This window comes from Porites lutea, chromosome 8 (assembly GCF_958299795.1).
Source record: "Porites lutea chromosome 8, jaPorLute2.1, whole genome shotgun sequence".
NCBI lineage: Eukaryota > Metazoa > Cnidaria > Anthozoa > Scleractinia > Poritidae > Porites > Porites lutea.
Window position 1 is genome coordinate 28,105,001 of NC_133208.1, and position 15,720 is coordinate 28,120,720.

A 15,720-nucleotide genomic window follows, 5' to 3' on the forward strand; every position below is an offset into this window, starting at 1 on the left:
GGAACAGAAGCAACAAACGGCATGATGCGTCTACTGTCATTAGGACAGTTATCGTTTCGAATTTGATCAAAACAACTACGTCTGATAAATCATTGACTCCGTAGGCAAATAGATGAAAAATGCCCTCTAATCTTTTCTTCGATATGAATCCTCTTGATACTTATTTCGTCAATCAGTCCTACAATCCTGGCAAATTAACTTTCGTAAACGCGTCGTTCTGAGAAAAAAGGACGGCTATACACAAGCCACGTCGTCCTTTCAATTTCGACTTGAAAACATATCCATCGCGCACGATCCTGCGAGAAGTCTCGCGAGTTAGTTCCTTGATTTTAAGAGCTAAACCGCGATTGGCTAAAAATGTTTTACGTCACGGAAATCGTTTTGTCGCTCGGGTTCGCAGACGCTATTTTTCGGAGGGAGAGAAGCGACGACCGGAAATGCGTCTGCGCTTCGCAGGCTAACCTTGCACGAGCTGCACACATTTATAAAATACACGTCATCTAGTTATGAAACACGATCTGCTGTCTTTTAAAAGTTTTGCTATGGATGACATGGATGAGATTTTCCTTCGTGTTTTAGACAGTACTTAGTTGTTTTTGTTTTGGAATAACATCGACATTGGCGAGTAGCAGAACGAAAATATAATTCAGTAGTAGAGTCATGGAAGTAATAAGAGAAACCCTTTGCAAGAGATGTTTGTCTACCCCAACTAAACCTCCCGTAAAAAAATAGCAACATTTGCCTCTCGGAGACAGCGTACCAGCACAAAGGAACGAGGAAAAAGTGCAAGAAAACAATTCAAGCCGCCATAATTCGGTGACAGCGGCATTGTCTAATGTACAAACCACATCATATCGCAAGCCCTGACCGAAGTCGAAAACAAGCGTCACTTCTAAGCAGAGGCCCAGTCCACTGCATCACACCTTTTTGCTCGGACGCGCTCGTTTCACCGCCCAACCTTTATCCGCCCTGGCATTGCCAAGGATAAAAGACTTGTACTGCTGGTGCGCTTTCTTTCTGTGCGAGATGTTCCGAGTTGTCAGTTCGATCCCAGGTGCGACCCAAAATGCTTGTTTGGACTTTTTTATTTCCATATACCTAGCTTTAGTATCTTTAAATACCCGTAAAATGGACCTCTGATGTAGAGATTATGGTATAAAATGAGCGCGCCGTCGGCCTTAGGTTTTTCAAGGAGATGAAAACTGTTTCGTCTGTTTCGTGAGCTGCTAGCCAGAAAATATATACCGGGCATAATAATCCCGCCGATACTTTATACCTTTGTGACTCTGATCCGTCACAAATGTGTAAAAGATAAGTATCATGATGTTCATAAATGGGTACGGCCGCAGTTCTAACCGGTTTATGCAAATCAAGCTAAAACAATAGATTTTCTTAACCTGGTTAGGTTTTTTTAAACCATCTCACGAGGAAGTTTAAGCCGTTAAGTCCCAAGAGTGACCAACATCAATTTTCTCCCAACAATAAATAATACACAATCAAGAGAATAGGTTGTGAGAACTGAAAAAATAATCACCTGAGGAAAAGTTGCATTTATCTTTTATCAAATTCTCTTAACTCATTCTTTATGGAAATGTATAGAGACCAGTTTGGAGAATTTGTATGTGGATATTGCGACTTAAAGGGTTAACTTTATCAATGACCGTTTTCATACTAGAGGACGCATGATCCGTCGAGACGGATAATGCATCTATGGCCGTTTTTATACTAAGGACGCATTATCCGTCTGGACGAACTTGGGCAAACATTTGTAGTTCGTCTGGTTATGCGTCTCAAGTATAAAGACGGGCACAAGACGCATTATGCGTTTGAACGAACTTTCCTTCGAAAAACGTCTTGAACGACGCACTACGAAAGCTGGTTCGTCTAGGCGCATAATGCGTCTTATGCCTTTCTTTATACTGGAGACGCATAACCAGACGAACTAGAAATTGTTTGCCCAAATTCGTCCAGACGGATAATGCGTCTTCGTATAAAAACGGCCAATCAGTCGATCATCTACGTCTACGCGTTTTGGCTTTACCATGAACGCAAGCACAAAAGTTTACTGTACTTCTTTCGCTCCAAGTTCAGTTTTTCTTTCTTAACACAACTGAGTTCGAAATTACAGTACTTCTTTCCCTCCAAGTAGTTCAGTTTTTCGTTCTTAACACAATTGAGTTAAGAGTTTTAAGAAGTCCACTCTTTTTTTATTCAGTACTAATAAGGGGTCACATTTTGTCAGTCACTCTTAGGCGAGCATCATGAGCGACTCAAGCGAGCGAAAAAAAAAAGTCTTGCGCGACATTGAATGACTTTGTAAAAGTCTAAATTAAGTCCGGCCGCTGATAAAAGTTAACCTGGTTAAACTCTTTTAACAAGGTTACGTTCTGAATAATTCTTTACCGGGTTTTTCAAAAACTAACTCGGTTAACTTGCCAAGTGCGGCCACAGCCAATATCCTGAAATCTGAAAACTCGTACCCTTCGACATCTTCAATTATTGATCTAGTGAAAAACATTTAACATTGTTCATACCACAATAACCTTGTTACTTTAGTTCTTTATCAGCTGTAACTTCTCGTATCTCGCACTATATAATTATATAAGTGTATAACTTCGTGTTATCTCTCGTATTTTTGCGTGTATCTTGAGTTCTTTGTTAGCTGTGACGCCCTTATTGTACCATTATCCACTGACAGCATTTATTTCTTTTATCATGACTGGAGGCTTGGTAACCACTGATGACAACGACCGTTTAAGAAAGGGAAACGCGCATCTCAAGACGTTTCCCAGCGTTATCGTGTTTCGAACATGGCCTTTCATAGGTAGACTGCTATCGGCAGAGAAAACTCAAATGTACCTTCAATAGACCAATGAAGGTGCTACACCGTGATACACGGCAGTCGTACGACTTGGTTAAAAACGTCGTACTACTTCGTGCTAAAGTCGATCCATTGAGTTCGGAATAGTCTGCGAGCTTGGTGGAGTCGCGAGAATTTACACAAGAGCCGCACGCGAAAGGAGACGCTCGCAGGCTAAGTTCTGTACGGGCAGAAGCACGTACGATGTTTGGAACAGGACTCAGGGGAATTTGCTTCATTTTCTTTTCACAAATTTTGCGTATATGTGCAGGTGGATAAGACCAAATTTGAAAAAAAAAACAGTTCCCTAGAGTATTATCACATGACAGAAATTGGGAAGACAAAACATAAAAGCTAAAGAGGTCTATTCTAAGCGCACACAAGGGAATATGAGTATAGCTGATCAGGAGCCTGGGCTAATTCGTCGCCAATGGCTTCTTATCAGTTAGACTCCAGGATTTAGTCGCGGCTGTTGAGCTGGTCGCGGGGGACTCGTACCTCAGCCAAATTAGGAGGTTCATTGGAATCATGTCCTCCAGGAGCCCATAACTCGGAGTGAGCAATTGCCATGTGCCCGTGTAACGGTGTTTTCACTGACCAGTTTATTTTAATAACGATTTTGGCGCGAATTAAGAATATCTTTCAGGTCCCACCAACCAGTCACCAAAACTAAAACCCCTAAAAATGGCATTTTTAACCTGTTACTGACGTTTGGTTTTCCTTTATATTTATAATGCGCTCATGAACGGAACGGAGCTTCCATTTTCGCGATAGAGAGTACTGTAAAATGCATCTTAAATAAAACGATTCGTAAAACGCCGTGACATAGGCCTAGTATGAAAGTTGCACGCTCCAGTTGATGGGTTCATGTGTCCTCCCCGTTTGTGATCTTTATATGTCTTTCGTGGCAGGGATGGCGTTCTGTTCCCTTAAACAAAGCCTGATCACAGTTTACACGCCCTCCAGCCTTGGTGTTATAACAATGTATGACGTTAAACTGAAGGTTATAAATTCGCCACTTAGAAAGCGAAAAGGCCGAACTGGAGTAAACCTTCGCAAATATTCCTGGGACTGTTGCTAGGGTCAGGGAAAAAATAGCTAATAGCTGATAGGCCGTTCCCTAGTAACTATCCCAGAAACAATTGCGGGACGCATATCGGTTCCAGTTTATTTCTCTTTTCTCAAGTGAGAAATGGATCAGAAATGGATACAAAAGAGTGGATACCAGCCTCCTGCAGGCCCTATACCGGAAAAAAAGCTAAAGTTGCCTCTTTTCCAAACGAGGATGAGTGCAAAAAATACGTGTTATTCTCACGGTCAGTAAAACTCAATTTCTACATGTACGGTTTTGCATTGACCTCGTTTTGAAAGTGAGAATTTTGGAAATGGCCTCCTCTCCTGTTTACATCTGAAATATGCGTGGATGAGATTCATGCGCTTCATGATGGACGTCACGGAGTGTCCCCTACGTCTGATGCTCGCCTAAACGCAGGCAAGCATGAATTCATTTAGAAATTACTAGGGTCCAAACTCCAAGTAAGGTGCATTTCTGGACCAATTAAATTAGATAAGTAGAAGTTTTTGCTATAACAACAGAATCACAACTAGCTTTTCTGTTTTTAAAAAAGTCGTCAGTTTTTTCATCTCTTAACATTGTCTTGTGTGTGATGCTCGTAAAGTAGATCAGCTCTGATTAGGGTATAGAGGCGGTTTTCAATCACCTTTGCGTTGTATTGAAGAGAATTAAGTCCATCAGAATCCATCTGATTGAAAGCATCACGTACTCTCCTCAGCCTGATAGAAAACAGAGAAAAAAACTCTGCTATGGTGAAAAATCTGACAGGTTTTCATTTTTTTCTGGGTGTTGTGTAGTGTATCATGCTACGCGGTTGTTGTGACTCTAAGAAGTCAGTCAACCAAAAAATGAGAGGCAACTAGAAAAAAAAAATAAGGAAACTGGGCCGAGTTATCTTTTGCGCAAAGACGCTGGGACTTTTTCTACTGGGTGAAGGGGAAAAATTGGCCAATAGCTGACCAGCGCGTCCCCTGTAACAATCCCAGAACCAATTGCGGGACTCATGCCTGTTCCAGACATTCAGATCGTGGGAAGGGCAAAGAGAAAAAACGAGGGGAATGGGGGGGGGGGGAGGGGGGGGGGGGCAGGGAGAGGGAGAGAGAGAATCTTTCCTTTCTCCCAGTCCCTCTCTGACGTTTTTTTTTCTCTCCTTTCCATTTCGCGCCATAAATACTTGAACGTCTAAAACAAGCCACGGAACGCCACCCGTGAGCGGACTGTTGTAGAAATTACCGTAAATTTACTGGAGGCTTCTCTGCCACTGTGTGATGTTCTTTTATCATTTTGTATCTTCCTATTTCTACGGCCGGACGCGTTAACTTCAGTCCTTTCCTGGTTACCCTAATCAAAACAACAACAATAAGTTTACTGTCAGGGACGTGGCTAAAACCGCCCTACGTAGACAGGCAGGACCTACCGCCCTGGTTGCATCTTGCGGGGGCTTTTTGTACTACCCTACCCACCGTCATCTCTTGTCATAGTCTAAGAGCCAGTCTACATGTAGGTGGGGGACCCCAGGTAGGTGAGGTAACACGCTTAGGTGGGGTAACCCGCCTGTCCATAAAATCTCTCATATGGTCACCCCACCTATCATGTAAACGTGATCAAATTAAAATGAGAGATCACTTTGAGAGGTTACCTCACACCCGTTTTCGTGATTGCTCTTTCTCAATTCAACGGACCCGACTATCTCGGAGCCTGTAACAGGCTAATCAAGCTATTAAAATATCAACTCTGGGCCCGGTTCCTAAAAGGCCCGATTAGGGCTAATCTAGGATTAAAATTTCGTTCCTCTTTTTGTATTTACCTTCCTTTGCACTGCTTATAGTTACATTTTATGTTATAACAAGACGCTTAAAGTCGTTTCCGTGGGATGCGTTGGTCTATGGAAGCATAATGGCGTTCTATCTAGGTTAATGGAACAAAACAAAACAAAACTTCCGCTTACTTTATCCAGGGTCGAACCCAGGGTTACAAAGTTCGAAAAAGTTCCAATGTTTTAATGCAAGATGAAAGTTTAATATTCCAAGATGATCTTGATACGGTTAAAAATTAGTTGCAATGTGTTTCCAAGGTCTTAAAGTTAAAATAGTTCCAATGATTATCCCTGATTCCAAGGTATAATAAGTTTACTCATGTCTGATCCGTGTCCCATCCAGAAGTCCAGTCCATGCCACAAGCGGGTCGTCGATCGACGAGGACAATATTTTCGCGATTTCAACGCCAATCGTCAAGGGTACGAGTTGAAATTTACGCGATTTAACCTCCCATCGTCAAGGTGTTTTCGATAAGAAAAGAAAAAAACTGAACTCCAGCTGTGCTCGGCAACAACTGGCGAACTCCGAATAGAAAAATCTATCGGAAATGACCGCCCGCAACCAGACGCTACTAAAACCTTCTGAAAAAGCTACACCTAAACAAAAAAGAATCATGAAGGAAAGAAATAATTTGGCATAGGTCGCCTTTCGTGACTTGCCAGTATCCCGAAGGATTTCGCCGGTTAACAAGCCATCCTAAACCACGAGTGGGAAAACTCAAGCGCGGCAAATTTGGCAAGGAACGTTCTGATTTCAACGTTCTTCAGAGGAAGCAAATCGATTAAAAATCGATACAGATTTTGTACAATCTGATTGGTCGGCTTGGAAGAGATAATCGATAAAGGTTTTACGCAATCCTATTGGCTGGCTTTGCAATTTTGGGCACAACCGAACCGGATTTTTACCGTGGGAGTGCCACAGGCATCCCACGGAATTACTGTATCTCAGAATAAAGGCTCAAGAGTATTTTGGAAGTTTGAGTCACATGTTCTTAGACAAGAAAACCCTGCTTAAAATTTTGCTTAATCTTGGGTTTAACTTAACTATCTTTCGCGGAACCAGGCCCTAAATATTAAAAAGCCATAACCATGCTAGTTACCTCTGGACATTTGAACGCAACTGAAAGTACCGAATAGTGTAACAAATGTAACGTTTGCCAAGATTGATGAAGTGGCTATGAGCGAAACATTTCTTCTGAAACTCAGCTTAGCGCACGGACACATGATCACTTTGCACTTCTTCGAACACTGCAAATGTCGCGCACTCAAAAGATTCGACTTTATCTCAGTTTCCCGGCGGATAACTTTGGTTAACAAATGTCCCATGCAGCTGCCATGAATGTGTTGGGATTCAGGTGTGTAGTGGAGGCAAAATTATATTTGTCAGGAGCCGATTAGTATTTGTTAATAAATGGTAATTGTAGACCGGCACATGCATCTTCCAATCAATGAAAAGAGTTTGTTATACCATACAGCCACACTACTTTAGGTTTCTGGGAAACTGCCCACCTACCCCTCCCCTAAGCCATAATTTTGCCCTGAGTGGGAAGTAAGTGTTAATGTTAGCTTAGGGGAGGGGTAATTGATCCCATTATTAATAAACTTACCTGAAGTAGAGGTTGTCGTCCTCTCCACCCCACCCCCAAAATATGTTTGAAAATCCATTGATGAGTTCAAAGTGTTCCCGTGAAAGCGCCTCTACTCCTCCAAAGAAATACCAATACGGTAAACTGTAGATAAATAATAAATAATGATGAAAATGGTGACTTTGACGTTCGGCGATGAAATAAGAAAGATTACTGTGTGTCTCGGGACGAGCAAGGGATAGAAAACGAAGGCTTACATACCGGGGGTAGGTGGACAGTTTCCTAGAATCTTTTACTGATTCGTGTAGCTTTAGAAGGTCTACTTACCCCTCCCCAAACCCAACCTGATTTTAGCCGAAGTGAGAAAGTGAGTGTTGACGTTGCGTTACGGGAGGGGGTGGGGGTGCAGATTCCTAGAATCTTTAATATACTGATCAATATAGCTTTAAAAGCTCACCTCCCCAAACCCAACATTTTGGCCTAAGTGGGAAAGTAAGTGTTAACGTTGAGTTAGGAGAGGGGTAGGCGATGAGCAGTTTCACCCACAATCTTATACTGATTCACATATAATATATTTTTTGTTTGTGTCCTCTCCTGATATACATACGCTGAGCATTTTCATTGAGTACGCGTAGATTTGAAAAAGAAAAAAAGAATAAGCATACATATCGTATTAGTGCAGACGGTCTAAAAACGCCTCAAAACGAAAACGATGACTAAAAAGTGTCGCGGGTGCGTGTGTTTGTAGCATGCGCATAGAGTTCAGCTTACGTCACAACGTGCAATTCTATCGTTTTCCAACGTTTTGGTGCATTTGAACAGTCGAAAAGGCATCAAAACGGTAGTGTAGGCGTCAAACGATCGATGCGGTTTCGTTCGAAAACGCATCAGTGTGGACAGGCCCTAAATACTTACCGATAGTGAAATGTATCCATGGCGTTTGCCATATGTCTCGGTGATGAATTGCAGTTATACTTATTGCGGTAATCTTCTGGCAACAGGTCCACATCGTGAAAAATGAAGCACTTGTACTCGTCAAACTTAAGTGCTTCCTTGAAGCCAACGTTAAACAGCATGGCACGGTTGAACGGAGCATCTCCTGACTGTTTCATGAAAAAGTAATTGTGACGATTTTAAAGACAACTTCTCAGCAGAATTCTCCACAAGGTGGCACTAGCTACGGAGTCTGGAGAGGGAACGATATTGTCGTGGCTGATTGCCTATTCTCCTCCTTTTATTTTAGACCAGAAATGGTTCGAACTTAATTTGTTTCCGCCAGCCATGAATGGGTGGCCTACCCTTACGTTTAGCGTCATTTGTACCTTGAGGTAGGCAAGCTCCAGTGACAGTAAACTGCGTCTACGGACTTTTGTATTTAAGAGCAAAATCCTAGCAGACAAAGTTCACGCTACTTAACAGTTTGGCCCATGAATACAGTAGACTCTCTCTTAACAGACACCTCTATAAGACGGACTCCTCAGTAAAACGGACACCTAGAGTTGGTCTCTGCCTTTCTCCACCCCTCTTATTTTCAGTGACTCTATAAAAGGGACATCTCTACAGTCAACTCTTTCTAGGGTGAACAACTTTGGGACAAACTCTAGGTGTCCGTTTTACAGAGGTGTCCTTCTTATAGAGAGTCAAATAAAGTGACTAAATAAAGGCAGGGACCAACTCTAGGTGTCTAGTTTTCAGAGGTGTCCTTCTTATAGAGAGTCAAATAAAGTGACTAAATAAAGGCTGGGATCAACTCTAGGTCTCTGTTTTGCAGAGGTGTCCTTCTTATAGAGAGTAAAATAAAGTGAGTAAATAAAGGCAGGGACCAACTCTAGGTGTTCGTTTTTACAGAGGTGTCCTTCTTATAGACTAAAATAAAGGGGTAAAGAAAGGTAGGGACTAACTCTAGGTGTCCGTTTTACGGAGGTGTCCGTCTTATATACTAGAATATAGGGGTAAAGAATGGTAGGGACCAACTCTAGGTGTCCGTTTTACAGAAGTGTCCTTCTTATAGAGAGTCAAATAATGTGAGTAAAGAAAGGCAGGGACCAATCAAACTCATTAATCATTCATGAGGGCAACACTCTAGGTGTCTGTTTTACAGAGGTGTTCTTCTTATAGAGAGTCAAAGAAAGTGAGTTAATAAAGGCAGGGACCAACTCTAGGTGTCCGTTTTACAGAGGTGTCCCTCTTACAGACCAAACTATAGGGGTAAAGAAAACCAGGGACCAACTCTAGGTGTCCGATTTACAGACTGAGGTGTCCGTTAAGAGCGAGTCGAGTGTAAGATGGGCACTTTGTGCCCATTCCAAAAGTGTCCGTCTCAGAGAGTGTTTACTGTAAATCGTCTCTCGCAAAGTAGTGAGTTTACGCAACAGGATGGCAGAAAGAAGAGGACGGCAAAACGCTTGAGTGTGACAAACGTGACGGGCCTATAAATTGCGTGTTTTGTCAAGAATTCACTTAACATTGTTGTTTAAAGCTCTTCTACAAAAAGATGTGTTTAAAGGAATGTGAAGTTTGGCGGAAGGTTTTTTCAAGCAAAATTATTTTCACACTTGTCACACTAGGTTAGCCGTCGTGTTTCCTTACCCGTCCTGTTGCGTAGGTTTATGTGTTTACCTTTTTCCACCCTTGTTTCATTCAAAACTGAATGACTCAGTAAGGTCAGAGTCATCGGTTTAATTAATGTTTGAGAATTTAAAGATTTCTCGAATGTTTTTAATGAATAAAAATTAGGGTTGGGAAGTTTATAAAATTGGGGTCGTTGAAAATAAAAATATAAAGAGAATAATTAGCAGACAAATGCCTGATACTCCACCACAAGTTATGACAATGTGCCCCTGAGCCCACTGGCGAACTAACTGGTTTTTATGTATCTACCTTCTTCTACCCTTCAAGTCTTTCATCCTGAATTCAAACCCATTCCACCCACCCCCTCCCCCCCCAAAAAAGTAACCCGGCGTACTACACCCATAATGATATTATTCGTAATAGCCAACAGAAGAGCATTGGCGTCCCCAGTCGTGCAAGTGACCACTCTAGAAATGCTATAACATGCCATAATGCTCTTTGTTTGTCACCCAAAAAATTTGCGTAAGCATTGTCTTCAGTTTCTCTTGCGAGTTAAAATGACCCCAAGTGAAACTGAAAACAATGCTTATGCAAAATTTTGGGGTTACAAACTAAGAGCATTATGGTATGTTATGGTATTTTCTGGACTGGTCAATAGACCATTTTCGAGTTGCCTCTGTTCCAAAGCGAGACTAACTGCGAAGGCACTGATATGAAAATGAGTTTTAATTCTCACGCAAAGAAAACTCGTTTTCACAGGAAAGGTTTTGCACTTAGCCTCGTTTTGAAAGTGAGAGTATTTGGAAGTCGAAAATGGCCTGTAGGTCACTTGCGGTATATTAAAATTTAGCATGATAGCGTTTCTAAATACAAACTAAATGAAACTATTATTCACCCAAGTGGAGGTGGCTAACGGTGGATATTTATCGGGCGGCGAGGTAAATACCCACCACTAGCCACCTCCACTTCGGTTTGAATAATTGTTATTTAGTATATACTAAAACAGTGAGATAATTAAGCACAAAAATGATGATTTTTTGGTCATTTTGCCAACGATCTCATTACAATTTTGGCGGGCAATGACCGAACGGCCTTCGCGTTTTCTTGCCGACAAATAAAAACTTTTAAAGGCATTGCTTTACTAGCTCTTTCGGGGAAGTTTCTCAAAAAGGAGTCTCGAATTCTCTTTGTATTAAAAACCATTCTGTAAAAAAGTTTTAAATTCAGTTTAAAGCTTATTTATGAACATGTAAGACAAATATAGTAACACAAGACTTAAGCTTAGTTTGCATTTGTAAACAAAAACCTTTTTCACCGGTGTTCCTTACCTTCTTCGTGTATTTCTGCAACAGCTTGTTTGATTATTTGTGAAATTTCTTTGTTTGTTAAGGCAAAAAACCGGAAAACCATTTTACTCGTAACTTACGCGAGTTTGCGGTCGCTCGTTCGGAGGAAACTCGGAGGTGAATCAGTGAATAGTGCTGGATATCCGAAAGTAGAGTAGCCAATCAGCGCGCGAAAAACACTATCCACTGTTTTCGTACATACTAAACACGTTTATTTATTTTCTTTGTTTGCTTCCTCTAATTAAGATTCATTATCGTACTGAATTTTAGTATATCGAAAGTGGCCTATTTGACGAAACATCGACCCTGTCTACGCATGCGTAAGCTAAGAATGGCCAATGCCAAGAGAAGATTGGAAAATGACTTCTCGTGGAAACGTTTTTCGCCGAGTTCTCTCCTTATCACTTCATGTAATGTACGGTACGTATGTTTACCTGTTCTACAACAAATATCCTGTAATCTAACTTCTGCTTCTTTAGCAAAGGATGCATATGACGAAGAAAGACGGACAACTGCTCGAAACGATTGCGGAATGGGATAATGAATGCTACCTGTAGAGGAAACATAAGCAAAAGCCTCAGTATCAAATCAAGCGCGGTTCCTCCTTTAATGACCATTGGTAACCAAGCCTTTAGACATTGTAGGTGTAGTATATTCTCCGGATTAAGTTACAACAGGAGCCGATTTCTCCTGGTTACAACGGACAAACTATACATCTTTAAATAACCTTATAAAGAACGTAGTCTAGCCACACGTTCAATTTACGTAGAAGTTTAGGGAAAGGCCTAGGGTGACATGTTGCACATGTATCAGTTATGAAAGACGATTCACTTAAATATATACTTAAATTTTTCGGAGTGGTATTGAAATGGCGCAGGGGAGATGGCCGGGATTCTATTTTGGGTTGTGAACTTCTTTCTTAGAAACGAGCGACTTTTTAAATTTGACAGATTAAAATTTTCTACGTGTCTTAAGAGTGGCAATGACTTTTTACGAGAGTGAGATCCGCCTAGGCGTTTCTGTGGCCTGGAGCCCTTATGTAAGCCTTCAACCTCGTCCCCAGACCCTAGGGTTTATCCTTGAGAAAATAGTACGAGAAGAGCCCTGGGGACAAGGCTGGTAAGCCTTAGCATTGAGTAGCAGTGGTAACTAATCATGGCCAGATCTAATAATAATGAAACATTAAGAAACGATCCAGATAAGAACGATAGCAACAACGGCAACGAACATGTTGGAATGCAAAAAAGGTGCTAACTTTTCTATTGTCTGTACTTACTTCTGACTGGCTTAAACAGCAAAAGTTAACAAAACTTCATAAAGCAGTACATATATTCATCCTTACTTTCCAGCCATCGTCCATATAACAAAATCTGGTCTCAGTTTGAATAACAAAGAAATCCTATGTGGGGAACATGTAAAATTGTAAACTTTTCTTGGCTATTGTTTTCAACTCTTGTGATTGGTCAAAATCTTTTAACACAAAAAAACACCCTTTCAAAGTGGACTGTAAATGCATATTATTGCGTAAACGGCCTTCATGTAGGTTTATGAATTCTCTGTGTAAAAATGAGAACATTCCTATGTGGGAAAGCACTGTTACCGCATAACAAAAGAAAGTGCTATCCACCTTACCCGGATCATTACTTAATGTCGCATGCTATTAGATTAGCTTTCCCGACCGAAAACAACACTTTCCAAGATAATGCGTCGAAGCTATTTAACAATCTACCAGAACTTAATAGAAACTGTAAAGATTACAGAAGCTTTTAAAAACTTTCAAGGAAACTTTTATGTAATAGAGTACAGAGTGATTAGTTAATTTTACATTAACTTCAAATATGTTAGTAAGTAATGCTTCTACGTTTTTTATACATCACTCTTGTTTTTTAATTGTGAGTAACGTAATTTTATTTATTTTTAATGTAATTTAACAGAAAAGAAAGTGGATCTGTTAAATAAACCATTATTATCCTCATTATTATTATTATTATTATTATTATTATTATTAATTCATTAATTATTATTATTATCATCATCATCACGGACTAGTGCTAATAACCCTTCACACAACCCGCTCTTGGGTGATATATTATGGCTCACCTTGACCTTCGCTTCACACTCTGTTGGGCTCCAAATTCCGCCATTGATGACCCAGCCGTCAAAATCCCGAGAAATTTGCCTTTCAATATCATCCATTTTTGGTATTGACAAATCCAGAGGTATAGGTCCAGCTGACAAAAATGAACAATGGTTATATATTTTCCGATTGTAAAATTCAATACAGCTAGTCGAACCTCCATGTGCGACCATCTTTGGCAGCGCGTGCTTCCTTAAATGCATTTTGTTGGAACATATCTGTAAAGATTTTTCAGTATGATTTTATGAATTTAATTTTACTAAAAAATCTTAGCTTAAGCTGAAATCTTAAATCTTAATCTTACGCGATAAAACACTTGATAAAACTTACCCAAAAGGGAACTATTTTCTTGGCATTCTTCTTTTAAAGCAACTTCGGGTTGGCTTTGCTTTAGGCCGGGATCTGTTCGGTCATAACTTCTGTCTATTATCTCCTTTAATGGGGCATGCGTCGTTGACATATTCAAAGTCCGGATGGAAACTGTATTATTGAACAATCCACCAGCTTTTTTAAGTCGAGTTAAGTGTTCTGTTGAGCTGAACACGTAGTAAAGGACGATTCCGACGTACAAAGCAAAAGCCAAGATCGATACCAGAAACAATTTTTTTGTTAGTCTGTGCAATGAAGTCATTTCTGAGTCTAAAGGAAAACAAATTCTGATGAATACAAAATATTTGATAGGGAGGCAGCTTTCGTGCTCTTGGTGTATTTCATTTCTCCCACTTTCTTTGAGGAAAAAAGGGGGAATGTATTCAAAGTTAATTTAAGTAATAGACAGCACAGCTGAGAAATCTGGAGTTTTCGCCGGGATTTCGAGTCGACTGAATGGTTTCGTATCTTGAACAAAATAAATTGCCTTGAGGTTCAATAGCCGGCGAGTACGTAAGCTCTCCGGGGCGCTCTGGCGGCGGGACTGGAAAAGTAAGGAGAGCTTGCAACTACGTCTCTGGAATTTGAATTTCTGTGTCAAAAATGTCGATGCGAAATGCTGATTGGCGCGGAGATGACATTAGTATTGACGTCTTTACCGTTAGCACGTGTTTTTTAATAGAGAGATAAAGATTCACGTTTACGCCAAACGGCAAACGTGAATATGTACCACGTGACCAAGTTTTCCCCTTATTTTTCGTTTACTGTTTATTGCCTCTACCAGGGGGGAGCTGGCAACGGCCTTTGATCTTGCCGCTTTTCGGCTTTCCATGATCGCCCTAGTTAAGAAATCTGTCAATCATTCGGGAACTGTAGTGAGCATGCGCGAAACGGGCTAGGAACAACAACAACTTCACCGGCGAAAAATGTCTGCGCATGCTCTACTAAAAAATGACACGTTATCTATTTCGTTCAATGTCATTGGCTCAGAGGCAAAAATGTCCGGGAAATGTTGTTGAGATGAGTGGAGCGATGGCAGCTTTTTTTGGCAGTGACAGCGTTGCAATTTCTTGCCATTGTAAGAGATCAAAAATTATTTTGGTCAAAGTTTTGACGTAACTGTGTTCTCTAGAGAATATAGCGTCCTGAAACTGGCGAAAAATCGCATTGGCATGGTCTGATTCAGTGTTATTGACGTTGAGATCGCTGGTTTGCATATAAGAAGACATCCGGAAAAGGTGGATAATTTTTACTCTCTTTGTTTACTGCATGTTCCGTGCAACTCGGTACAAAAAGAAATTATAAAGTGGAGGAAGAAAAATTATTGGGCTTTGTTTTGGTATATAAATTACCTTGTACCGAGCTGCACGGAAGCGACAGTTTTGTTAAATGTGTATCCCGTTTTTGTGTCAAAATTCGACTTTGTGAATCTAACATTTGACAACATTCGACTGTTGATCGAAGAGCGTATTACAACGCTATCCAAAATGTTTTTGTTGTTTAGTTCAAGTTTCTTATCACGGATTCAACCAAAAAAAGTAGAGGGACAGACATTTTTGGGCTTTGTTTTGTTAATATGACTTAGCTAGTACTTTGTTGCTGGAAAAACTATATTTAGATGCTAAATCTGCGTGTGTGTGTGTGTGTGTGTGTGTGTGTGTGTGTGTGTGTTTACTCCGTTTATGGCAGAAAAATAAGCTTACGCTCGGTTCAAGTTAATCTCGTGTCACTCGGTACAAAAGGAAATTATAAAGAAGGTAAAGAAATATTCTTAGCGATTGTCTTGCTGTGTAAATTGTCTTGTGGCTAGTGGATCGAAAGCGGCCGGGTTTGCCGCAGTTTTCTAAAGTGCGTAGTTCGAAACGTGATGTTGTCGATCGCTGCAGATTTCATTGTTGTTGCACATTATTACAGCTTTGTATGTGAAAGAAATTTGAGTTTTAACCGAACTGTCGAATGA

General features: G+C 40.6%; 1 protein-coding gene and 1 long non-coding RNA gene across 2 annotated transcripts; both read right to left on the bottom strand.

Annotated features, from left to right (window-relative positions):
- Positions 1 to 4,496: 4,496 nt before the first annotated feature.
- Positions 4,497 to 7,403, bottom strand: LOC140946822 (uncharacterized). The gene is made up of 3 exons (XR_012166866.1): positions 7,359 to 7,403; positions 5,169 to 5,276; positions 4,497 to 4,654 (listed from the first exon to the last, which is right to left on the bottom strand). It is a non-coding gene; the product is annotated as an uncharacterized lncRNA (long non-coding RNA).
- An 845-nt stretch (positions 7,404 to 8,248) lies between these two features.
- Positions 8,249 to 13,878, bottom strand: LOC140946821 (beta-1,4-galactosyltransferase 5-like). The gene is made up of 4 exons (XM_073395929.1): positions 13,722 to 13,878; positions 13,355 to 13,485; positions 11,689 to 11,805; positions 8,249 to 8,440 (listed from the first exon to the last, which is right to left on the bottom strand). The coding sequence occupies exons 1-4, from the start codon at positions 13,849 to 13,851 to the stop codon at positions 8,249 to 8,251; spliced, it is 570 nt and encodes a 189-aa protein (XP_073252030.1). The 5' UTR covers positions 13,852 to 13,878.
- Between the last annotated feature and the right edge of the window lie 1,842 nt (positions 13,879 to 15,720).